General features: G+C 37.3%; 1 protein-coding gene across 1 annotated transcript; it reads right to left on the reverse strand.

The window, feature by feature from the left end:
• Positions 1–1,143: 1,143 nt before the first annotated feature.
• On the reverse strand, positions 1,144–25,992 carry LOC306857634 (BTB/POZ domain-containing protein 16-like). The gene is made up of 17 exons (XM_079397660.1): positions 25,694–25,992; positions 22,130–22,178; positions 21,884–22,037; positions 18,638–18,743; positions 18,212–18,300; positions 13,584–13,712; positions 12,708–12,833; positions 12,404–12,515; positions 11,134–11,203; positions 10,884–11,014; positions 8,463–8,582; positions 8,157–8,242; positions 4,813–4,895; positions 4,578–4,652; positions 4,296–4,397; positions 1,986–2,174; positions 1,144–1,265 (listed from the first exon to the last, which is right to left on the reverse strand). Exons 1-17 carry the CDS (start codon positions 25,750–25,752, stop codon positions 1,200–1,202), a joined length of 1,746 nt encoding a protein of 581 aa, XP_079253786.1. The 5' UTR covers positions 25,753–25,992; the 3' UTR covers positions 1,144–1,199.
• Positions 25,993–26,152: the final 160 nt, after the last annotated feature.

Below are 26,152 nucleotides of genomic sequence, written 5' to 3' on the forward strand. Positions count from 1 at the left end.
CTGTGTATAACTCGTTTGGATTATTGCTCAGGTTATTGGACTACCCCCTCTTCTCAAGCCCTCTGGATATTGTTCGCCGATCGAGGACCCACGCATGCCCTTGGATTACTCTTGTGTCTTGTCCGTGCCATACCTGTTTGCTGGTATTTTGACCCTGCCTGTTAAAAGACTATGTTTATTAATAAAAATTCTCGTCTCATCGGCTCTGTTACAGATAGATAGATGATAGATAGTCAATAAGTCCATCAATCAATCAATCAGTCATGCTTCACTGAAAAAAAAAAAAAAAAGATTAATTGAATTTACAATTTTTTTTTTTTATATTTTAGCTACATTTAAATAAACAAATTTAGATGACTAAGTTTTAACATATATATATATATTATTATTTTTTTTATTAAATGTAGCTAAAATAAATAGTTTGTAACCACTACCTATATATATTTTTTTTTTTTCAGTGTTGTACTGTTCATGGTTAAAGAAAAAAAAAACACATTGGAAATAAATGGGGAGCAAATTTGCTTTTAAGTAAACCGTTTAAGTTGGATTTTTTTTTTTCAGGTCAATGCTCAAAAAGTAGTTAACAGATAATAAATGGATCGTAACTATTCCTTAAATATAATTTAGTACCATAAAATTCCCCAAAAATGCAAAATGTTAAATGAAAAAATAAATAAACAAACAACAAACTAAAATACAGTTCATTCATTTCATTAAAAATATTTAGTTACGATTTTTTGACACTATTATGGCTATATGTATATATACAGTCTGTTCTTTACCTGCAGTAAAGAGTCGTTAACTGCTGCACGCACAATAAAGAGCTGCTTCATTGTTTTATTCCCCACATTAAATTGTGCACTCTAAAACCTTTTGTTTTTAAAAAGCCCAGCAGCTGTTTCAATTATTTATTTTCAGAGGTGGTTCTGAATTTATTTATTTTTGGTGCAAGTGCCTGCACCCTGATATGATTATGTAATAAGCCATTCTGTGCTTTTTTTTTTAAATAAATCATTAATAATTAAACACGAATATCAAGCATGTGCATTGCTCATGTCTAATTTAGTGAATTCATAGTACAATATAGCTGTGATTAGACATAGTGTCCACCATACACGAATATGAAAAACACAAAAGCATTTTGTCATTCTGTATAATCCATTAATATATTTACTATGAAAAGGGGGCAAGATGCAAGCTCAAAATGGGAATGCCAGAGCAAAGGTCACCAGGATGGGAGAAGAAAGTCCTTCAATCTGGAACGGCTGTTAAAAAAGGACAAATTAGAAAAATGTAACTTTTATAAAGAAACATCTGTCAAAGTGTATTGTATTCATTACAGATGGACCATCTGCTTTTGAAACGATAATAATTCAGTAATTATGATTAAATAAAAAATTGTTATACTGCAACTACAAAAACATTATTCTTTTTTATTTATATTATTATCAGGATTATTATTGTTAGCTAAAACAAAAACTAAAACTATTAAATACAAATTTGTTACTTGAAATAAACATTAACTAAAATAAATAATAAAAATAATAATAAAATATTTTGTTTAAGCTATTTGCCAAGGCAACATTTCTCATTTTAATTTACTTTAACTTGATGTACTATGAAATAAATGAATAAATAAACAAACAAACAAATAAATTACATTATATATATATATATATATATATATATATATATATATATATATAAATTGGCATATTTAAAAAAAACTAAACAATAATAATAACTAATATTTTAAAATTAAAATGGAAAACATAACATAAAAATCAAAATAATAATAAATAAATAATAATAATAATAATAATAAAAATATTAATAAAAAAGGTATTGGAGCAATACTAAAATACTGATTGTTCATCTCTATTTTAGGCTGTCAGCAATAACTGTTCATATTATCGTGTTCAGACAGATTATCCTCCTGTCTCTAGTTTTTTATTGTTTTATTTTTTAATAAAAGGTGTTGGTACCTTGCTTCTAGAGCGGCGTTTGCATAAGCCAAACTCTTGATTGACAGGTCCACTGCTGTGCTCTTGCCACTCGCCACTGGCATAGCTTTGCACTGTGATGTGATAGCACACTGATCGATCAGATCGGACGCTGTATGGACAGCTCACAATGGAAGACTGGCACACAGCAGGATCCCAGTGTCTTAACCTCTACACACAGAGAGAGAGAGAGAGAGACAGTTAGAAGAAGGGTGGGAGAAGATGACATTATGTTCTGAGGAATCTCTGAGATCATATAAAAGATAAAAAAATGTATGAGTTTTTCTTTTCTTTTGTGGCATTCATGCATGCTAACATTTAAAAATGGTGTAACATTTAAAGGCAGATTTGACTACAATAATGAAACATGCAAGAACCAGACTTAAATTTCAGACAGTTTCTTTCATACAGCTAATGTATGAACCACTTTTATGGCAGTTTTGTGTCTTTTTATATTTTGACATTACTCTTCTGCTTTTGATTATGCCATGGGGGGTGGGGGGAGTCATACATAAGAATGCATCAATGATGACAATATTGTGGGTGAACTGCTTTTACATAACAACAGTTAAATACATTGTAAAGGAAATACATTAATAGCTCCATCTCAAAGTGCCATCTGGTGGATACTTAAGACTTAATAAGTCCTAACTTGTTAGACATACTCTTGTAAACAAGAAGTACACTTTAGGATACTTTTAAAAAGAGAATTTACTATGGTAATAATTTACTTTCAAATAATATACTTAAGCACAAGCTGAATGTAATTTCTCAGACACTTAATTGCATGTTATTTACTCTTAAAATGTATTACAGTCTAAATTTATATTAAATGCAAACGATGATTTTAAGAGTTTGAAAACATTTTAGTATAGGGACCGATACTCACTATTAACTAGTTGCTTATTAGCATGCCTATTACTAGTACATTGGCTGTTTAATACTTATAAAGCCCAAATTCTGCATGACCATTTTCTACATCCATAATCTATAATCCTACCTAATACCTAAACTTAACAACTACTACAGTAACTATAAGCAGCAAACTAGGAGTATATTAAAGGATTAGTTCACTTTTAAAAAAACTTTTGCTGATAATTTACTCACCCCCATGTCATCCAAGATGTCCATGTCTTTCTTTCTTCAGTCGAAAAGAAATTAAGGTTTTTGATGAAAACATTTGTCCATAAAATGGACTTCATTGGGACCCAAACGGTTCAAGGTCCAAATGACAGTTTCAGTGCAGCTTCAAAGGGCTTTAAACGATACCAGACGATGAATAAGGGTGTTATCCAGCAAAACGATCGGTCAAAAATAAATAAAAAAGTTTAAGTTTTATAAGCACAAATGCTCGCCTTGCTCTGTTCTGTGATGCGCGTTCGTGACGTCACGTAATACGCAATGACGTTGAAAAGGTCACGGTTGAGGTAGGCGGAAGTACCGAGTCAGTAGGCTTTTTAATATTAAAACACTCAGGATACACACACGAAATGGGCATTTTAAACGATAAACTGACACAAAGACATTTGAATATGTGTATATGGTCCTCCTTCCGCACATTTGTAAACACTGACTCGGTACTTCCGCCTAAGTCAACCGTGACCTTTTCAACGTCATTGCGTATTACGTGACGTCATGAACGCGCATCACAGAACAGAGCAAGGCGAGCATTTGTGCTTATAAAACTTTAACTTTTTTATTTATTTTTGAAATGACCGATCGTTTCGCTAGATAAGACCCTTATTCATCGTCTGGTATCGTTTAAAGCCATTTGAAGCTGCACTGAAACTGTCATTTGGACCTTGAACCGTTTGGGTCCCAATGAAGTCCATTATATGGAGAAATGTTTTCATCAAAAACCTTAATTTCTTTTCGACTGAAGAAAGAAAGACATGGACATCTTGGATGACATGGGGGTGAGTAAATTATCAGCAAAAGTTTTTTTTAAAAGTGAACTAATCCTTTAATGCAAAAGTCGTAGTTAATGGTTTAGCGAGAATTGGGCCTTCAAATAAAGTGTGACCGAGTGCTTTTTGATCCAATTAAGTAAGCCCCATCTCTGTATATTGCTTTTATTGTCTTTGAAATGTGGTTAAACTGCACTGCTAAATATACTGGCAAGCATTTATGGCAAAATAAAATACACTTGTCATTTCCATTTTAACTTGCATGCCATCAGTTTGTTTGTTATTACACATTTGTAATGAAGTCACAAATATGTTAAATTTAAATGTAATATCAAATAACACACTTCATCAAGTACTTAGTCAAGTAAGCTGTGGGTGCTCTAACCTCAATGGAGAAGCTGTATGTATCTGATTCGCCCATTTTAGCAGCTTGGAGAAGAAAGTAAAAGCCATAGATGCTGATGGTTTGAGTGCAGCACTCTTGTTCCTGTATGGTGACACAAGGAAAAACAACACACAAAATACTGCCTTACAAGCAAGTAAAAGAAAAAGCATAGACTGACTGTGTCATATTGTAACAACAGTAATTGCAAGTGACTGAAGGACTGAAAAGCTCCAGGAATGGCCATAATGCATCAGTGTTGAAGTGTCAGAAAGTGTACCGCACCCTATCAAACATCATTCCAAAACGGATAGCTTGTTTAGAGAAGTCAGTCAATACCATGTCACCCCCGCTGTAAAGCTATGGAAAAAAAACATAATGAATTAGTTTTCACTCGGAGCCAAAAAATCAATACAACTTATATTAAAACAAGCAGCTTGTGAATTATGTATGGCAGTACATCTGGAGCAATGGGTGGGTTGAATAAGGTGTTGTGTTTGTGGTCTCTACACACACTCACAGTGTGGTAATGATTGGACAGGATGTGCAGCAGCCAGGATTCAGGAAGAACTCTGATGTTTTGCAGCTCCTGCAGATGCTGCCCTGAGACATGAACACACATAAACAACACAACTCAAATATAGTGTTGGGTAGTAAACTAAAAGCAGCAACGCTTCTAACTTCAAGGCAAGTGCATTTCTGTTATTTCCAAAACAGTGTACCTTTTCCAGTGATAAGCTACTTCTCCCAACAAGTATAGTGTGTGGTTGAAGGAATAGTTCACCCGAATATGAAACTTTGCTGAAGATAGACAGGTTTTCACACTTAGGCTATTCAACATGTAGATTTTTATTTTTTTTTAAATCAGAACAGATTTGGAGGAATTTAGCATTAGCATCTCATGCTCAACAATGCCTCTGCAGTAAATGGGTGCCATCAGAATGAGAGTCCAAACAGCTGATAAAAACATCACAATAACCACAAGTAATCGCCACAACTAAAGTAAATTAATGAACGTTTAAGGTTCAATTAAATAGCTGCATGTTTGTAAGAAACAAATCCATCAATGCATTTTAACTTGAAACCTTTGCTTCTGGCCAAAATACTGGTCCATAATCCATAATAATATTTCCTCCAATGAAAAAGTCCATCCACTGTTGTCATCTCAAAATCCACCAACATATTTGTTTAGAAACGTTTGGAGTGTTTTCACTTATGAATGGTGCTTAATCTGTGCATATTTCTCTCCTGATTCAGATGAGATTACTCAATATTACTTTTACTGGAGAAAGCAATGTTATGGATATAAGACTCATATGTGATAGTGTCAGGGATCCATCACAGTCATCTGCCCAGTCACGACACACACCTGATCACAATCTCCTCGTCACTGATCACCAGCACCTGTCAGCTCTCATCAGCTCCACTATATCTGCACACTCTCCACACTCCCTCCTTGTCTGGTCTACCATTCACATCCCTGTACTGTCCCCAGACTCTATGTGCACAACTTACCAGTGTACTTACCTCTAGATCTCCTGATGATTCTCCAGTGTACTACTCCTTCGTTCCTGGTCTCTGATCTCCTACGAACCTGCAAAGAAACCACTCATTAGCATGCAGCTAAGAACAATTGAACTAATCATAGTGTTTGATACTCACCTGCCATTGCTCATCACGATCTGCTTCCACAAGCCTGTCCATAAACCTGCCTGTGTTTCACTTACCTATTTGTCTCTGGCTCAATCTGTGACAGAGGACCGGACCCACACCGACACTTCTATGGAAGTCGCCGCACAAATCATCGCCCTTGCCCATCGAGACCTCCCGTTCTATGAATATGCTGGGCAGTTCTGCAAGCTCGCTGCGGCAACGGCGTGGGATGACGCCACCCTCAATCATCTGTTCTGGCTTGGGGCCAATTTCCATCACCCCATGGACCTCCCAGACACCACTGGACTAAGTTGGAGAGGGCCCGTTCCTCCAGGGCCCGTTCCTCCAGTGCCCACCTCTCCTGGGACAGTTCCTCCAGTGCCCGCCTCTCCAGGGCACGTTCCTCCAGAGTCCGTGCCTCCAGAGCGCCCCCAAGTGGCCGCTCCTCCAGAACGCCAGCCAGATCAAGCCCCTACTTCCCCAAAGGAATTTTTTTGTGGGGATGTAGGGCTCCTGCCGTAGTGGCCGGGCTGGGGGCTGGAGCCGCGGTCTCGGAGGTGGTCCCGCCATGGCCTCCTGAATCCTCTGCTCTGCCATGGCCGCCCAAGCTCCTACATCCGTCATGGCCTCCTGAGTCCCCTGACCCGCTATGGGTACCGGAACGGGTGCCGCCATGGAGGCCGTCTGTCTCCTGTTGTCTCCTGGTCCCTGGAGGCCTCCAGAGCGCCCACCCCCCCTCCCCACTGGATGTTGTATGACGCGGGGATGCGCCTTCCGAAGGGGGGCGTATTGTCAGGGATCCATCACAGTCATCAGACCAGTAACGACACACACCTGATCACAATCTCCAATTCACTGATCACCAGCACCTGTCAGCACTCATCAGCTCCACTATATCTGCACACTCTCCACACTCCCTCCTCGTTCACATCCTTGTATTGTCCCCAGACTCTACGTGCACGACTTACCAGTGTGTACTTGCCTCTAGATCTCCTGACGATTCTCCAACGATTCTCCAGCGTAGTACTCCTTCGTTCCTGGTCTCCGATCTCCAATGAACCTGCAAAGAAACCACTCATCAGCATACAGCTAAGAACCATTGAACTGATCATAGTGTTTGATACTGACCTGCCATTGCTCATCACGATCTGCTTCCACAAGCCTGTCAATAAACCTGCCTGTGTTTCACTTGCCTGTTTGTCTCTGGCTCAATCTGTGACAGATCCAAACAAGCAATGGTTTGAAGTTAAAATCATCTTAATTATAGATGCGTTTATAACAAACATGCAGCTTTTCACTTCACTGGAGTCTTGTTATTACTTGTGGATTATTGTAATGTTTTAATCAGCTGTTTGGACTTTCATTCTGACGGCACCCATTCACTCCAGAGGGTCCATTGGTGAGCAAGTTATGTAATGCTAAAATTTCTCCAGATCTGTTTGGCCTAAGAGTAAGTACATTTTCAGCTAATTTTGATTTTTGGGTGAACTATTCCTTTAACATTAACTGAAGAGAACTTTCTGATTTATTTATTTTATCATGTGAATTTTGAAACAGTTTAATGCTAAGTTGCAACATGCCCCATAATATGAACTATCATTCATCCCTGTATCTGGTACAGGATGAGTTATGTACTTAGTATGTAGGGTTAAGAGTTTTAGATCCATAACCCTGCATATGAGCCAACAGTTTCCAAACAGGTTTCCCCACATGTTGCCCCCATATTTGTTCTGTCATTTTTACATCTCTTGACACTTACATAGACACTACAACACTTTTTTGTCCATGCAAGTTTGAATGACATGATGGTGAGTATAACAAAGTGTTCCCTTTTTTTGATGAATTATCCCTTTTAAGACCTAAAAAATAACCCACATCAGTAGTGTGACTGTGCCTGTGAAGTATTTCAGAATAGTTGATAGTGTTGTCACGTCTGTTTGGTGGGCGTTGGAGGTCCAGTGGATGAGGTTCTGACTGTGGCCATGACGTGATCCTGTAGCTGGGACGTACTGTTTGTCTGGACACTCTCTTGTGGAGATATACACATTCATTCTGCCAAACTGTCTGTTTTCAGTTAAGATAACAATGAGGCATAACAGTATTCCGAGATTGGGGACAAAGATGAATGCTTGGTTTTGAAGACCAATCTAATGTTGTAGACAATGTTAGTTTGATGTTGTGAGCATCTATCATGAAGCATCCAAAACTTACATTCAGTAATGCCATGCATACGAAGGGCTTGAAAGATAGTGATGTATTTCTGACCCTGAGGCTGTTCCAAGAAAACAGACGTTTCCCTGAAACAGACAGATATATGATGGAGGGATGTCATTAAAACAGCATATGTGCATGAAACTAGCGAAGCCGTATCAAGGTCATTTAAAAAAGAACGAATAGTGTACTGAATTATTGTAATGTCCTCCATAAATGGGGTTTTTACTGTCTGGAATTATACTAATGGATCACGTGCATTGTGTTTTGCTGATAGCTGTAAATGCCATAAAAGAGGTTACATACTTGGAGAAGAAGGTGATGATGGTGCTGTGGTCTGGTAGGGTCTGTCTGAGGGGGTTTAACTGCAGGTACAGCCAGCACAGCACTGCTCTCAAGACCTCATACTCATTAGATGTGAACAGTCTAGACACAGAAACCTTATTAGTTTCCAGCTGATTTACTTCATCTGCTCACTTTTGATGTTTTAATAGTCATTATGCATGCAGAAGGTGACTTGAAGTACAGAAAAGTACTTTATAAAAGTGTTATTAAGAATGTCCATGCCATACGTCACCCCAAAATCAAAATAAATTATATTTTGCATAAAGAACAATTTTAAGCCTATTTTAAGACCATTAAGTGTTTGGCAGAGGGAAATTGCAAAATCAGATTTCACTCATAAATTAGAAAAGGTTTGGAAAAAGCGTGATTTTCATGACTATATAGCTGTAATGAGACTCTAATGAGAAATAGCATCAAGGATAAAACATTTATTACTTAAAGCTGCAGTCCGTAAGTTTTGCCTCTTTGTCGCCATCTCTGTTTGAAAACCTGGAATTGCAGTTACTTTTGGAATTATTTTAATTGCGTGGGTTGTACTCTGGAACGGCTCCAGTATGGATGAATCTAATGTTTTGTAATACACTGATTGGCTTCATCACTCTCCACCAATAAGCTGGTGTGTGGTGGGTGTTCTGGCACAATATGGCTGCCGTCACATCATCCAGGTGGATGCTGCACACTGGTGGTGGTTGAGGAGATTCCCCCCTTCTACGTAAAGCGCTTTGAGTACCCAGAAAAGCGCTATATAAATGTAACAAATTATTATTATTATTATTATAATGTTTTGAGGAGTATGTGTAGCTAGCTGTCAGTTACCACACCGGTGTGAATCCTGTACTTAGTAATCACAGATTCTCGCCTATGTCTTGGAATATGAAATGAAATGACCCAAATAAGACTTTTCACCATATATTGTCATCTGAACAGTAAGTAACAAGTCTGCCATGCTTGTTCTGACCAACTGAGGAAAAAACCATTACAATAAATCACGCTACCAATGGTGATTAAATGTAACGATCGGTTAGCGCATATCACATCAAACCGTACAAATGAATTATTATTGTTATACTCTCAAATTATTCATGTTAACAACATCAGCATATCGTGATTGAGTATAGTGTGTATTAGCGTGTAGATTTCAATTTCTGTACAGTCTAATCTAATTGTCATACCATTCGAATTTCATATTAAGAAATTCTATTAACCCAAAAAGCAAACTATGCTCCTTTTGAACTGTTGATCTTTAAAATACAAATCTTGTGTAATCCCAGGCTATCTGTAATCGGAAGCACATTTAAAAACTGGAATATAATTTAATTTCATTAATTCATAATCCTTTCTGGAGTGCAATCTGCCATCACATTTTTTTTTTTGACATTTAATTATTCTAGCTGCTGTGAGAAAAGGCTATAAATGATCCGCCACCTGCAGGATCCTCACATGCGATAGCCTACTACCCGGGAAAACTTCTTTATGTTTACAGGCGTGATGTAATGACGCAGCAGCATGCTCGAATTTCACACGAAAACCTACCCGTACGACTCAAATTAGAAAACATTATTATAAGCTTACAGTGGTGAATCAGGCTAAAGTATGGCGATAGTTTTGAACACTAGCTGGTTATGTACTTGCTCAAATATTGATTTTGGATAATTTTTAACCAAAAAAAAGTTACGGACTGCAGCTTTAATATGACACATTTCACACACAAAGGTATGTGCTTTGGCCTTCATTATGTATACAAGACAAATTTTACATAAGTTTTTTCCCAATCCCATTAGACATTTTTCGGCCTGGCCAAAATATATGTAGAATATATAGTAAATATATGTATGTACTGTATGTATGTATGCATGTATGTGTGTATACATTTAGCCTATTTATTTATTTTCAAGACCATTAATACTATTTTAAGACCATTATGACATTACACATTATGATAGATAGATAGATAGATAGATAGATAGATAGATAGATAGATAGATAGATAGATAGATAGATAGATAGATAGATAGAAAGATAGATAGATAGATAGATAGAGTATTTGGTGCACTGTACTTATTTTATGTTGATGTAAATGAATAAAACATTTGCTGAAAGAATGATTTTCTTGACTATATTACAGTAATGGGAAACTAATGAAAATTGCCATTGAGAATAAAGGGAATTACGAACAAACGCAAAAGTAAAACACCCTGATGCACTGCATTAATGACGCTTTGGAAGGAAAATGTCACGATGCAAAATATCCTAATGGTCTTATAAACAGGCTTCATCTTCTTTATGCAAAAGCAATGTAGTCAAACAAGATCCTGATGAAAGTGCTTCTCAATGTGATTTGCCACTGAAAGGTCAAAAAGAGAAGAAAAAAATATATGAGACCTTGGACTAAGCAGAGTCTTCAGTAGGAGGTTAAAAGGCAAATCTCTGAGTTTTATATGGAAGGAGAGGTCAGTCACCAGGAACAGCTCCAACCAGCGCTCACATGCTCTCTGGAGAACAGTCTCTTTAAACTGAAAAACACAGAAAGAGGTTTATAGATGTTTAGACACTGAATACAGAGCTCCCCCTATTGGTCATTTAAAGAACAATAGAACAAAACCAGAAGAAGAAGGAGAAGAAGAAGAGTTACCTTGCAGGACACTCGATGAAAGCTGCACACGGTCAATGATGAGATATTTGCCAACATCTCTTTAAGACACCTGTCAATCATATCCATCAGCTTTAAAAGGACACAATATTTGATATACCATACAACACTGTGTAGTCATATATGTCTGGATTATTTCTGATATTCTGAAGTGACATTCTAAAAACTAAACATATGAGCATTCGTGACTGTGTGTAGTACAAATTGACGCACCCATGACCAAGGGAGAAACGCACTGTTAAGCAATGCACGCTGTAGCTTCAACTCTGCTGGGTGGAACATGGGTGATCTTATTTGAAAAATGTCTTTCAAATAAATACAGTGACTGACTGCAGTGCCAAAATTCACATCCAGTTCCACCCAACATCCTGGTTATGAATCAGTCTAAGATTGGACAACACAAACTTCTCTAGAGACCTGGGTGTGGGCTTATGCTCTACTGGATCAGTCTTTATTGCTTAATATGACACACTACACACACAGGAATAGTGTGTTTTTTACTTTTTTTTGGAGGAGACAAATTCTATGTGACCCTTTGTCAAACCTTTCCTAACCTAAGATTTATTTATTTTTTCAGACCAAAATATATGAAGAAACTAAATATATGTTTTAAACAGCATGGCTTACAATACATTTAGGAAATTTAAACACTTAATTCTTAAAAATACTAACACTAGCTTTTCTAATCTTTTTGTATTCTATCTAATTGTTTTCTTTTTATTTATAATACAATTAACAAAAGCATAAAAGGCCTCTAACTAGCTTGCTCTATTCTTTTTCTATTCTATCTGTTTTCATTTTATATATTATATAATAAAAACATAAAATAAATAAAAACTTGCTATGTGTACTGCGTTAAGCTAACTGAGACTTATAGCAATTGCATATCATTGCTCTTTTGCTGATTTTGATTGCTTCCATTGTCCTCATTGGTAAGTGGCTTTGGATTAATGCGTCTGCTAAATGACTTAAATGTAAATGTAATTCAAACCACCAATGTAGCGTGACATATTATTAAAACTTAAAATGTAATTTATTCCTGTGATTGCAAAGCTGAATTTTGACAACATTTACACCAATCTTCAGTGCCACATGATCCTTCAGAAAACATTCTATTATGCTGAATATTCTTTCAAAAAAAATAAAAAACGTATGTACAGTATAAATGACAGTGACTACAGCAGCCTGTGTTATGGACATCTTGTACTGAACCTGCTAGAGCAAAGACAGATTTGAAGTTGTCGATACTCACTTCTGGAAGAGGTTTGACATTCCCAGTAATGCAGCAGTAGAGAGCACAGCCTCTCCCCACTCACTGGGGCGTTCCTCTGGGTCGTACAGGGTCCGCAGGGCAAAAGACAATGCTAGAACACAGCAGAGATTCTTACATAACTGTGTTTCTCCTAAAATGTCACTGTATGCCACCTCATCAGTCAACATCAATGATAGCACGCATAGATCAGAAGCTCATGTGACAGCAAGTCAACAAGTGATGATGACACAGCTTGTTATTTACCGCTATAATATAATAAATATGACGCCTTTTTAGCACTTACCCTGTTTATTGATGGAGGCATCTTTGACAGGCAGTCGGAGAATCAAAGGGCCGCTGAGGTGCCACTTTCTGTAGACCAGTCCTCTTTCACGCTGAGTCCTATTAACTCTGCTGTCTTTAACAATGGCTGCAGTATCACAAACAAAACGGAAGGCCTGAATTTCTCTCTTGAACTTTCTTTTATTAATATGTCCATTCCATAAACTCTAAGATAAACATCTAAAATATTTATATCTGAAGCTGTATATTTATTATGATGACTATAATGGGATCTTCACTTTTGCATTATTTATTACATAATAATTATTTACAAGTTATTATTCTGCATATTTTATGACTATTTTAATGAACTCCTTCATAAATAAACAATTCTGTCCCATGTGATTATTATATAATGACCTTTGGATGGGTTCATCTACTTCTCAGGACTTTTTTTTAAGGCTATAAGGCTATTTTTCGAGGTAATGGGTGCTATTCCTGCACCACTAGTGTCACCAAACAGAACTGCAAAAATAATGACTGTTTTCAAACAAGTTTCCAGAACAACACTCTCCCCTCTCCCACTGGTTAAATGTTTTTTTTTAAATCAAGCTTGTTGGGATGCTCAAACGATTTTCAGTTTGTACTGTTAGAAATAGATACTGATCCTACCTGAGAGTATTCATGCAGCATACTGTTGCTATGGTTACATCTTCAGGCAAACATCTCTTTTTTTTTAAATATGTACACTATTGACTAATTTACTACGCTTTAAGCTCTCCAGAGACCTTTTAAGCTCTACCAACCCCAGAAAACAAAACAATGCACACCAAACCAAACCAAAAGATGAAAACAAAGCATGCACAAAAAAGCATATACTGTATATGGGCAACCATACCAGCTCTCTCTTGTAGCTGAACATCCCTCTGTCTTTTGCTGTTAGTATACAATTCAGATAATGTGTCTGAATAGCTCAAGACAGAGCAATGCAGCTCCCACCTGACCCTCAGACATTCCAGTACTGCATCTATGAACATAAACAAGACAGATAATTATTATATCATTATATACCATTTTCTAGATGCATGCAGTTGCTGTCATTGCTAAGTGGTCGCTATGGTGTTCTGGGTGGTTGGTTAGCCAAAACAGCCCAACTCCAAGTCTCTATGGCCCTGTCACGCTGCTGCAGTGGGGAAGCGAAGAGCATGGAGACGAAGGAGCTTTAACTTAACAATCTTTAATAAACCAAATCACAGAAAACACAGGGCAGGCAAGAGACCAATGAAGGACACTGCATAGAGGTACAAAATGACTTTAACACCGGACATGGGGAATCTATGGCAGACAACACTATAAATACTGAACTAAACGAGGGATAATTAACGAACATAGGTGAATCAAGTGAAGCAATAAGACAAGGGAGAAAACTAGGTCACGGAGCACATGGGGAGAAAAACAAACACGGAAGGTGCGTCCTCACGCCACATATAATTGAGGGGTGGGAGGGTGGGCGCCTTGGAGGCCCCTCAGGACAGGCTTGTGCGGGACGGGAAGCCTCCAAGGTTGTACCAGATCCGGGCACCATGGTGGAGCAGGCATCTCAGGGAGCCATGGCACTCGGCCCGGCCCCTATGGCTGGACACATATAGCCACCCCCCAACCAGAAGTCCTCTACGGGCTGCAGTCTGGATCTGAGGCCCTCCCTGGGCCAGACGTGGGAACAACAGCCCTCTCTGGGCTTGACTTGGGATCTGTGGCCCTCCCTGGGCCAGACATGGAAACAGCAGCCCTCTCTGGGCTTGACTTGGAAACAGGAGCCCTCCTTGGGCTAAACTCTGGATCTGAGGCCCTCCCTGGGCCAGAAGTGGGGACAGGAGCCCTCTCTAGGCTTAACATGGAAACAGGAGCCTTCTCTGGGCTTGACTCAGGATCTGAGGCCCTCCCTGGGTCAGACGTGGGAACAGCAGCCCTCTCTGGGCTTGACTTGGAAACAGGAGCTTTCTCTGGGCAGAACGTTGGAACAGCAGCTCAACAGCTAACTCTGGTCACGGGTTGGAGCCATCTCTCGACTCTGGTCAGGGGCTGGAGCCATCTCTCGTCTCTGGTCAGGGGCTAGATCCATCTCTCGACTCTGGTCAGGGGCTAGAGCCATCTCTCGACTCTGATCAGGGGCTAGAGGCTTCTCTGGAGCAGACTCAGGGGCTGGAGTAGACACTGGAGCGGACTTAAGGACCGGGGCCAGAGAAGATGCTTCAATGAATTCCTCCACATACCTCTCCAATGACTGACCCCTCTGTCGCAGACACCACAGCTTGTCTTCAGCCCAGTTCAACTTTGATCTTTGGTCCAGTGTTTTGTCACGCTTCTGCAGTCGGGAAGCGAGGAGCACAGAGTCGAAGGAGATTTAACTTAACAATCTTTAATAAACCAAGTCGCAGGGAACACAGGGCAGGCAGGACTTTAACACCAGACAAGGGAATCTAGGGCAGACATTAACCCTAAAGAGTGCACATGATTATCTTAAGCTTTCTACAGACTGCACGATTTTAGTCATCTTCTAAGATCATTACAAATCACACTGTGCAACATGGATCTAATAAACATGGTTACAACATGTATGTAGACTGTACGATGATGACACCTAGTGACTCGTAGGTTATATAGTAATAGCAAGTTACTATTGAGTAATAAAGCATCATTAGCATTCACTAGTGGTAAACAAAAAGAGCATGATGAAGCACAGGTTGGCAGTTGTACTTTTTATGTTTGCTGATGAAAGAGGAAGCTGTTTGAGGTAAGAGTTTTAGGTAAGCAGTTTTAAGTTTTATCTATTTATCTCATGTCGCATTGATCTATGCCATTTTTATCCAGTCTCTTGATATGAATCTATTACAGGGCTCCAGAAAAAAAATCGAGTAAGGAGCCATTGGCTCCTATAAAAGAAAAACTTAGGCGCCAAATTATTTTTTTAGGTGCCACAGAATAAAAGTGGTTTATTTTATTATTATCATTTTATTTTTCCCCCCTATTTTAACATTTCAATCATTTTGTCATGTGTTTATGTCTTATCTTTTCTAGGCTTTATCAGCATTTTAATCCATCTTGTAGATGATCAGGTCAACTGAGGGACTAAGGTTCACTTAAAGTGTGAATTAAATGTCTTTTACAACTTGAAATATACAGTCACACAGAATTGTTCGTTACACAGAATCTGTACCAATATCATGGACCATAAGCATCACTTGGCAACTGAGTGCAGTGCATCCTATAAATGTTGTCACGTCTTTCACACATTCAGTCTGTTTTTCTTCATTAGTAAAATGCAATTTTATAGGAGGAGTTGAATCATGTACAACACAATAAGTAAAAATATTAATATGCAACAGCGCATAAATATAGCAAAACGCTCCTCTTTATAGTTATTTTTCTAGCTGACTGATGAGTTTATGGACACTGAGTGGTTATTCTGAGGTAAATGTATTACAATGCAATGTTTACAAGCTTTATACATTTCCTCAGTTTGAAACACTGAATGAGCTTTTACATAAAACATTTCAGTAAGTTGTACTATAGGCTTTCTTATTGCCTACCAGGGGCGGAGCCAGACGATGTAAACATTCGGGGCTTAGCCCAAACCTAGGGGGGTCCGGGGGCATGCTCCCCCGTGGAGATTTTTTTCCCATTTACGTCAGCTAAATGCACTATTTTTCAGGCTGTTTGAGATAATAGAATGCCTAAAAATCTATACACTATATGGGAAAATTATGAATGTTACTCAGTAAAATAAAAAAAATCACCCAGTAGAGCCTATAACCTATTTTGTATTTAATTGTTCTCCAGCTGTAGTGAATCCAAAACACCAAAAATGTTAAGGATGACTCATTTTCATCCAAGTATAATTATAAACGCAGGGCTCTATACACTTATATTTTTGAAGGAGCACTTACACAGCACTTACAAATTGCATAAATAATCTTATGAGGCTAATGTATCAAATATAAAATTTGGAATACAGAAATATGAAATGATGAAAAAAATTAGAATGGTAGCTGCTACTTTGCCACTAGGTGGCGGCAAGCCACTGCCTTAATGAGTGAGTCAGTCAGTCATTTAATCAATCGATTCGTTCGAAACAGATGATTCATTCAGAAAAAAAGTAAGCAACTGTTTTTATGAATGGGTCAGTGAATCATTTACTCACGCAAATTTATTCAGTAAACACTGCTGTGTGTTGCTGCAGAGCACAACAACATGCGTTGTTTGGAACCATTTCCTTAGCGAAATATGTATTTTTTTATTATCTTGTTTATTGAATTGTTGCCCTGACACGACCTGCCACAGACCATGCTAACCCAACATTATAACCGCTCTGTCTGTGTGTGTGTGTGTGTGTGTGTGTGTCTGTGTCCTAAAGACTGTGCTGCGCAACCGTTAACTGTTAGATGTTCAAAATGTAACGTTAAATCAGACACAATTTAAAACCGAATAAGAAATATAATACTATGATTAAAAGTTACAGATACCTGAAGCTGTTGTATCTTGGCGTTCAAGTGTTGGCTGGGGGTGTTTTACTTCCTTTTTTTTTAAGAATTTTGAAATATCCATTTTATTTTTCAAATAAATTGATCTAGTAAAATACTACACGCCAACAAATGGCCTGGCTCCAAAAGATCTAATTTGATTGGCTGGATCGTACAGACGCTCATCGATGGTTGGCCAGTTTACATGTCAGTCAGAAGCACTAGACTCAGTGGGCGGTTTTTGTCGGGTGTGAATGACAACGCGTAAATTGACAGACACTGTAGACGTGAGAGTCGAGAGATATTTATTTATTTGTTTATTTATTTATTTAAATTCTAATATAAATTACTTTATTGCGCATGGAAACTCATTGATGGCATAGTAATAAAAACATTCGGGGCTTTACTGAAAACATTCGGGGCTCCACCCCCTTAGCCCACCCCTAACGCCGCCCCTGTTGCCTACCTTTTGATCATGTTCATTTCATACTATAGTAGTAAATCGAAATATATAATGGGTTCACTTGCTGCTTTAACTGAGGAGCTAAAGAGATGGCGCCTGAGCATTAAGTGCGATACTCTCCGCTCGCGCGATCCGGACGCATACACGGACCGTGTGGACGCGGGGTACTGCTGTTTATATTATCACCTTTCAGGTCTCTCTCACTGCGTTCAGCAGACTGTGTGCGGCAGAGACGAGGACTGTTTGAAACTCTTTTCCAGTAAAACTTTGATGCGCATCGTCTTATGTAAGTTTAATACGTGAACATAACAAAAGATGTGAGCGCAAAACAATCGGGAAAAAAGTCCTTTCATGCAAATTATAGTCGCCAGTGGCGACCTCAGCAAAAACTTCACTCGCAAATTAATATTTTTGGTCGCAAATGCGACCATTTTAGTCGCAGTTTGGAGCCCTGTATTATCATTATAAGTCTATTATCATTTTATCATCATCCAGGTGAAAATCACTTAGAAATTAGATTGTCACCAATTAGATTGTCAATACCTGGTTTAGCGTTTTGGGTCAATCTGCGAGACAAAATGTAAAATTGTTCCTCTGGAGTGTCAAGCTTTGAAGACCATGTGACATCTTTGCTGCATATAAAGGTAAAGAGATACATTATAGGTGCATCCACACACACACACACACACACATTTTGTCAATTTAATCCCCTCTAATCCCACAGTGCTTCAGTGCCAAGTGTTCTGCGGCCCCTCCTGATAGTCCTTTGTGTTCAAAGGCCCACCCAATTGAAAGTTGTCATTCTCTAATGTGCTATCCAACCTGTTCTATAATGATAGCATGTGGCCTGGCAGATATCCCATAGATCTATCCCTGGAGTGAGATAAACTGTCCCACTCTCTCCTCGTCTGCCTGTCTCTCTCCCGCTAAACAGTTGTCATGGAAGTCCACTTGCCCCTGGCAACATACCAGAGTCTGGTACGTCGGCTGGCCGAGAGCGGGTGAATGAGACGTGGCAAAGGGGATTGTGGGCAGCTAGTGGCATCCTCGTGCCAGTGGAGTGCCATGGGGTCAGCTGCAACATAAACACACAGTGAGAGAAACTCCAAGATTGTGCGTATTCAAGAATAGGATGAAGTGTTCCAGATATTTGGGTTTTGAGTCTGTGACAGATGGTTGTTTGCATTAATGAAAATGAGAGTAAATGAAGAAAAATAAATGCAAATGAAGAATATTCTACTGTGATTTTTTTATATATATATAATTTGAGATAATGTTTACAGCCTGTTATGGATCCCTTTGCACTACTTATTAAAGGAATAGTTCACAAAAAAAAAAAAAAAAAAAACCTGCTGAAAATTTACACACAGATGTGTTTGTTTCTTCATCAGAGCAGATTTGGATAAATTTAGCATTACATCACTTGCTCACCAATGGATCCTCTGTGAATACTGTAGGTGTGTCACAATGAGAGTTTAAACAACAGCATGACAAAAATCCACATTATATTGTAATTATAGTTTGTAATATACAAATCCATCAAAATGTTTTTATATTAAAACCATTGATTCATGCTAAAATACGAGTCCTCTGTCCATCATATTTCTTTCTCCAATGAAAAAGTTGTCTAGTCTGGATCAGGAGAAAAATATGCACAGATCAAGCACCATTTACAAATGAAAACAGCCCAAAACAGATGTGTTGGTGGATTTTGATGTAAAATTTTTCACTGACTTTTTCACTGAAGAAACCATTATTACACAGTAGATTATGGACTGATATTTTGGCCAGAAGTTAAAATGCCTTAATGATGGATTACAAACAAGCAGCTTTTTGCTTCACAAAATGTTATCTGATGAATTGGGGTTATGCAGATTATTTATGGACTATTGTGATGTTTCTATCAGCTGTTTTGACTCTCATTCTGACGGCACCCATTCACTACAGAGGATCCAGGGAGCAAGTGATGTAAATGCTCAAAATCTCCAAATCTGTTCCAATAATAAAAAAAAAAAAAAAAAACTCATCTACAACAGCTGATGGCCTGAGGTGGAGTAATTTTTCAAAATTTTTGTAAGCATTTATAACACCAAAATAGCTTTTTTAACAAGCAATCTTCGCAATACTGTTTGCAACACTGCAACAATATTTGACTGAATGCAGTTTATAACACAAATATGCATAATTTTGTAACACTAATCATGAAATAAATATAAAAATCGAATTAATGCAGTTAATCCCTTAAACTCTGATTATAACTAACTCAATGTATTGGACAAAAAAGCAAAACAACAACACTATCATCAATCAATTGTTAGGCAGCTGAATAACAGAGGAAGAGTCATGGAATGACAGGTTTGGAATGACATCACAGTCAGTAATGAAGTCATAATTTTCATTTTTTGGTGAACTATCCCTTTGATTAAAATATATATCCCTTTAAAAAAACAATTTAAAATAAAATAAAATAACTATCCCTTTGATTACAATCAACAAAGCTATTGCAATAACTCCAGTCATAAAAAGCATTCAATTCAAGCAGATGCCTCTCAGCATGTGCACCTCTATTTCATTACAATATTCTGATTATTCCGAATTAAAAAGACTCACAGAAACCTGGCATAGGAATCAAAAGCCATACTGTCTTTCTTGTTATTTCACTGGGTAAAGGGCGTTCAAGTGTCAATGCCTTTTAAACCCCTCTTGCGCCAAAACCCTACAGGTGCCTATCTCTAAATTGATGCCAGGTTTGTGACACCAGGTCGGTGGGTTGGCACAGACTAGCACTCGTATCCCCCCGGTCAACCCAGGATTCTGGCAAAAGTCAATGCTGAAGACAAGCTGCGGCATTATGGGTAAAACTCATTAATGCAAGTTGGTTACTCCTTTATATAAGAAAGCCTTTGCCAAATCTAAACACCGTTCAGAAAGACGTGTGTTGTCATGATTTGTAGATCAATTCTCTTGTTCTGTCCAAGCTATTTCAATGCTCTCTTGGCAGGTCTTCCAGCCAGTTCTATCAAACCTTTACAATTAATCCAGAACGCTGCAGCAAGATAAATTTTTAATGAGCCAAAAAGAATACACGTCACACCACTGTTTATCAATTTGCACTGGCTACCAACAGCTGCTCACGGTAATATTCAAGGCATTAATTTTTGCCTACAGATCCACCACTGGCTCTGCACCCCTTTACCTAAATTATTTACTTCAGACTTATGTGCCCTCTAGAAGTTTACGTTCTGTTAATGTCGCTTTATTGTGCCATCCCAAAGAGGCACACAATCACTTTCACAGACTTTCAAATTAAATGTTCCCTCCTGGTGGAATGACCTGCCCAACTCAATCCAAGCAGCTGAGTCCTTACCCATCTTCAAGAAATGGCTAAAAACGCATCTGTTCCATCTTTAATTGACCCTCTAACCCTAGCACTCTCTATTCTAATTCTATTCTTTAAAAAACCGTGTCCCTTTTAGACTTGCACTCTATTCATTTAATGCTTTACTGCTAAAAAACAAACAAACACTAGCTTGCTCTATTCTTTTTCTAGTCTATCTGTTTTCTTTTTATTTATTATATGATTAAAAAAAACTTGCTACGTGTACTGCGTTAAGCTAACTGAGACTCACTTGAATATCATCATCTTTTGTTGATTTTAAAGCGTCTGCGAAATGACTAAATAATAAATAATAATAAATTGGATCTATCTTGCTCTGTGTACTGTAATGCAATGTAACCGATAAGCTGTACAAAAACACAAATACATAAACAAACTAATTTAAAACACACACACACACACACACACACAAAGATAGATAGATAGATAGATAGATAGATAGATAGATAGATAGATAGATAGATAGATAGATAGATAGATAGATAGATAGATAGATAGATAGATAGATAGATAGATAGATAGATAGATAGATCTTTGTAATTAGCTGTGTAATTTGCTAGAGTTTTTTTTGCTATTATCAACTGTTTGGTTACCAACATTCTTCAAAATATTGTCTTTTGATTTCAACAGCGGAAGGAAATTCATTTAGGTTTGGAACAACTTGAGGATGAGTAAATAATGACAGAATTTGAATTTTTTGGTAAATTATCCCTACAAAGGTGTTTATAAAGTAGGGCAGTGATAATTTATTTTTCATGTGTGCATGAGTCCAACACAATTTTCCTGGATTGCATTTTTAGGCTGATTGCACATTTCACCTGATTGAATTTTTCTGTCTGCTGATTTACCACCAAACTCCTCTGCCCTCCGAACCTGTGCCTGACCCAGCAGGTCACTGCCTAAAGCACCTGCCAGCTGCCAGCGGTTAGTGTGCCCAGCTTGTGTGCGCTGACATAGTGAGTGAGCCGACATCTGTTAGAAGCATAGAATAACAGTATGTGCTAAATATTCCAAAGGCAAATAAATATATTTGGTACAGAGTTGTGAAGGAGATTTGAACTCACACTTCTGGTAGAGTTTTGTTGTGAATTGTGGGAGGTTATAAACATCAACCTGAAAAACAACAGTACTGAATGAGTAGCCTAATAAAGATTTACAAACACAATTCCTTAAACTCTTTTATGAAATAAACTATAGATATGAAGTGTATTGCAAAATCTTTTTGTTACACTGAAAATAAAATAAAAATTGGTGAGCGACTTTAAAACAGTTTTTAGTCAGACATTACAAGTAAATTTCACAGTTACAAAAAATGACAGCCTATTAATCTAAAAAAAATAAAATAATAAAATATGCAGTTATTTTCTCACACTCCAATAATTTTTAAATTTAAAAATATATATTTTTAAAGAAAAACTACATTTCCAGCATTAATACTCCAGTCTTCAGTGCCATATGATCCTTCAGAGATTATTCTAATATACTGATTTGCTGCTCAATTATTATTGGTGTTCAGTTATTAATAACAGTTCTTATTATTATCAATGTCAAAACGTTTTGATGCTTATTATTTTGTGGAAACTTTTTTTTCTTCAGCATTCTTTGATAAAAAATGTAATATATTGAAATATAATCTTTTGTAACTTTATAAATGTTTTTACTGTGTTTTTTGATCAATTGAATGCACTTTTCAATAGGCATAATTATTTATGTTTAGACTGTACAAACTGTACTTTCTACACCCTTACCCCTCAACCTTCCCCTCACACAAAACTTAGCATTTTTAGCTTTTCCCAAAATGTCATTCTGTATGATTCATAAGCTTGTTTCCTGATGGGGACCAGATATTGCCATCTTTATGGGGACATTTTGTCCACATACACACGTGGTCAGAATTGTTGGTACCCTTGGTAAATATGATCAAAGAAGGCTGTGAAAATTATTCTGCATTGTTAAAACTTTTGATCTTTTATTTGAAAAATTAAAAAAAATCTAACCTTTCATTGGATAATAAGTATTTAAAATGGGGGGAAATATCATTATGAAATAAATGTTTTTCTCTAATACACATTGGCCACAATTAACGGTACCCTTTTATTCAATACTTTTTGAAACCTCCATTTGCCAGTTTAACAGCTCTAAATTTTCTCCTATAATGCCTGATGAGGTTAGAGAACACCTGACAAGAGATCAGAGACCATTCCTTCATCCAGAATCACTCCAGATCCTTCAGATTCACAGCTCCATGACGGTGCTTCTTCTCTTCAGTTCACCTCACTCATTTTCTACAGGGTTCAGGTCAGAGGACTGGAATGGCCATAGCAGAAGCTTGGTTTTGTGCCCAGTGACCCATTTTTGTGTTGTTTTTGAGGTTTTTGTTTGGATTAATGTACGGTTGGAAGATCCAAACACGCCCCATTATAAGATTTCTAACAGAGTCAGTCACTTATTGATTTTTATCTGTTGGTATTTGATAGAATCCATGATGCCATGTGTCTAAACAAGATGTCCTGGACCTCCAGCAGAAATATAGGCCCACAACGTTAAGAATACAGCAGTATATTTCATTGTACACATGGGGTACTTTTTATCCCTGTGTTCACCAAACCCATCTTGAGTGTTTGCTGTTAAAAAGCTAATTTTTTTAGTTTCATCTGACCATAGAAGCCAGTCCCATTTGAAGTTTCAGTCGTGTCTGATAACTGAATATGCTGGAGTTTGTTTTTGGATGAGCTAGGAGAATTTTTCTTGAAACCCTCCCAAACAACACGTGGTGATGTAGGTGTTGTTTGATCTTTTTTTTTTTTTTTAGGTTTTCTGACCCCGAGACTCAACTATTTTCTGCAATTCTCCAGCTGTGGTCCTTGGAGAGTCTTTAGCCACTCAAACTCTCCTTGTCACCATGCATTAGGACGAAATAGACACATGTCCTCTTCCAGGCAGTTTCGTAAAATTTTCTGTTGATTGGAGATTCTTAATTATTGCCCTGATGGTGGAAATGGGAATTTTCACTGCTCTAGCTCTTTTCTTAAAGCCACTTCACTAATTTGTGAAGCTCAATTATATTTTGCTGCACATCAGTTGATTTTTCTCATTGTGATGGATGATTAAGGGAATTTGGCCTTTGTTTCCCCTCCTATTTATATTTCTGTGAAACAGGAAGCCATGGCTGGATAATTTCATGTTCATAATCCCCCTGGAGTGCTCAAAATTGTAAACACGAATGGGAATATACTTCAGAGATATTTTACTTATAAGAATTTCTAAGGGTACCAATAATTGTGTCCAACGTGTATTTGAGAAAAACATTTATTTCATAATGAGATTTTCCCCCATTTTCAATTGTTTTAGTTCAATGAAAGGTTAGATTTTTGTGATTATTTTACATTTACATTTAGTCGTTTAGCAGATGCTTTTATCCAAAGCGACTTACAAATGAGGACATTAGAAGCAATCAAAACCAAAAAAAGAGCAACAACATGCAAGTGCTATTACAAATCATGGTTAGCCTAATGCAGTACACATAGAAAGGTTTTTATTTTATTTTTTTAAAGAAAAACGAGTAGATAGAATATAGAAAAAAGAAAGCTAGTGTTAGTTTTACAAGAAAAGCTAGCAGTTAGAGAATAAATATGCAATTGATAGAGGGTCAAATGTGTGTGTGTTTTTTTTTTTAAAGAAGACAGATAGATAAAATAGAATTAGAATAGAGAGTGCTAGAGTTAGAGATCAAATAAAGATGGAAGAGATGTGTTTTTAGCCGTTTCTTGAAGACGGGTAAGGATTCAGCTGCTCGGATTGAGTTGGGCTGGTCATTCCACCAGATGGGAACAGTTAATGAAAACGTTAGTGAAAGTGTTTTTGTGCGTCTTTGGGATGGCACAATAATGCGTCATTCACTTGAAGAATGCAAGCTTCTAGAGGGCACATAAGTCTGAAGTGATAAATTTAGGTAAAGGGGTGCAGAGCCAGTGGTGGTTCTGTAGGCAAACATTAATGTCTTGAATTTAATGCGAGCAGCTATTGGTAGCCAGTGCAAATTGATGAACAGGCGTGATGTGCATTCTTTTCGGCTCATTAAAGATTAATCTTGCAGCAGCATTTTGGATTAATTGTAGAAGTTTGAAGGAATTGGCTGGAAGACCTGCCAAGAGAGCATTGGCATTTTAAATAAAAGATCAAAAGGATTAATAATGCAGGTTTATTTTCAGAGCCTTCTTTGATCATATTTACCAAGGGTACCAACAATTCTGACCACGTGTGTAACATACATGAATGAAGCAAATCAGCATATTACAATAAATTCTGAAGGATCACGTGACACTGAAGACTGGAGAAATTATGCTGACAGTTCAGCTTTGCATTACAGGATAAAAAGATGCATTTCATATATATATACATATATATACTGTATATATATATATATATATATATATATATATATATATATATATGACACAATAGAAAGCAGTTATTTTAATGCATAATACTATTTCACAGTATTACTGTTTTAATGTATTTTTAGCACATAAATGCACTCTTGGTGCAAATAGGAGACTTTATTAACAACAATTAAAAATCGTAATGTTTCCAAATGAAAAGTACATGACACTTATGCTTTAACTCACCTTGTGTGAGGTCTGAATGGCATATTCCTGCTGGATAAGTGACTCCACTGGATGTGCATTCTCTTTAAATCTAAATACTTTCACTGGCGCTGACAGACAGTTCACATCATGTTTTAAACACTATTAAGACGTTAAAAGATTAAAAACGTTTAATTAATATAGCGTTGTTTCTCACTACATCTTAAATAAACACTGAAAGCCACAAAATAAACCTATTAGTACTGTACAGGTGGATGAAAAGTAAAAGAAACTCAGCGTTTATGGCCCATGCCTACTTCTTGTTGACACTTCCTGTTGCTAGGAGATATGTGGGTCACTTGACCTGTCCTGACCAAAACAAAAATAAAATAAAAACAAAATAAAATGCTATACAAACAAACGAAAACATTCACTATTGGCCCAAAATGTAGACAATGCTAAACTGCCATTTTTTTCTTCATTTAATTGTATTACTAATTA

This window comes from Barbus barbus (genome assembly GCF_936440315.1).
Source record: "Barbus barbus genome assembly, chromosome: 38".
In the NCBI taxonomy this organism is placed as follows: Eukaryota; Metazoa; Chordata; class Actinopteri; order Cypriniformes; family Cyprinidae; genus Barbus; species Barbus barbus.

Excerpts from the sequence above, each read along its gene's own strand:
- LOC306857634 (XM_079397660.1), bottom strand. The coding sequence starts at position 25,752 with ATGCACATCCAGTGGAGTCACTTATCCAGCAGGAATATGCCATTCAGA. Across the intron at positions 22,179-25,693 it reads CCATTCAGACCTCACACAAG|GTTGATGTTTATAACCTCCC; the intron begins GTGAGTTAAAGC and ends GTTGTTTTTCAG. Across the intron at positions 2,175-4,295 it reads CATACAGCTTCTCCATTGAG|AGGTTAAGACACTGGGATCC; the intron begins GTTAGAGCACCC and ends CTCTGTGTGTAG.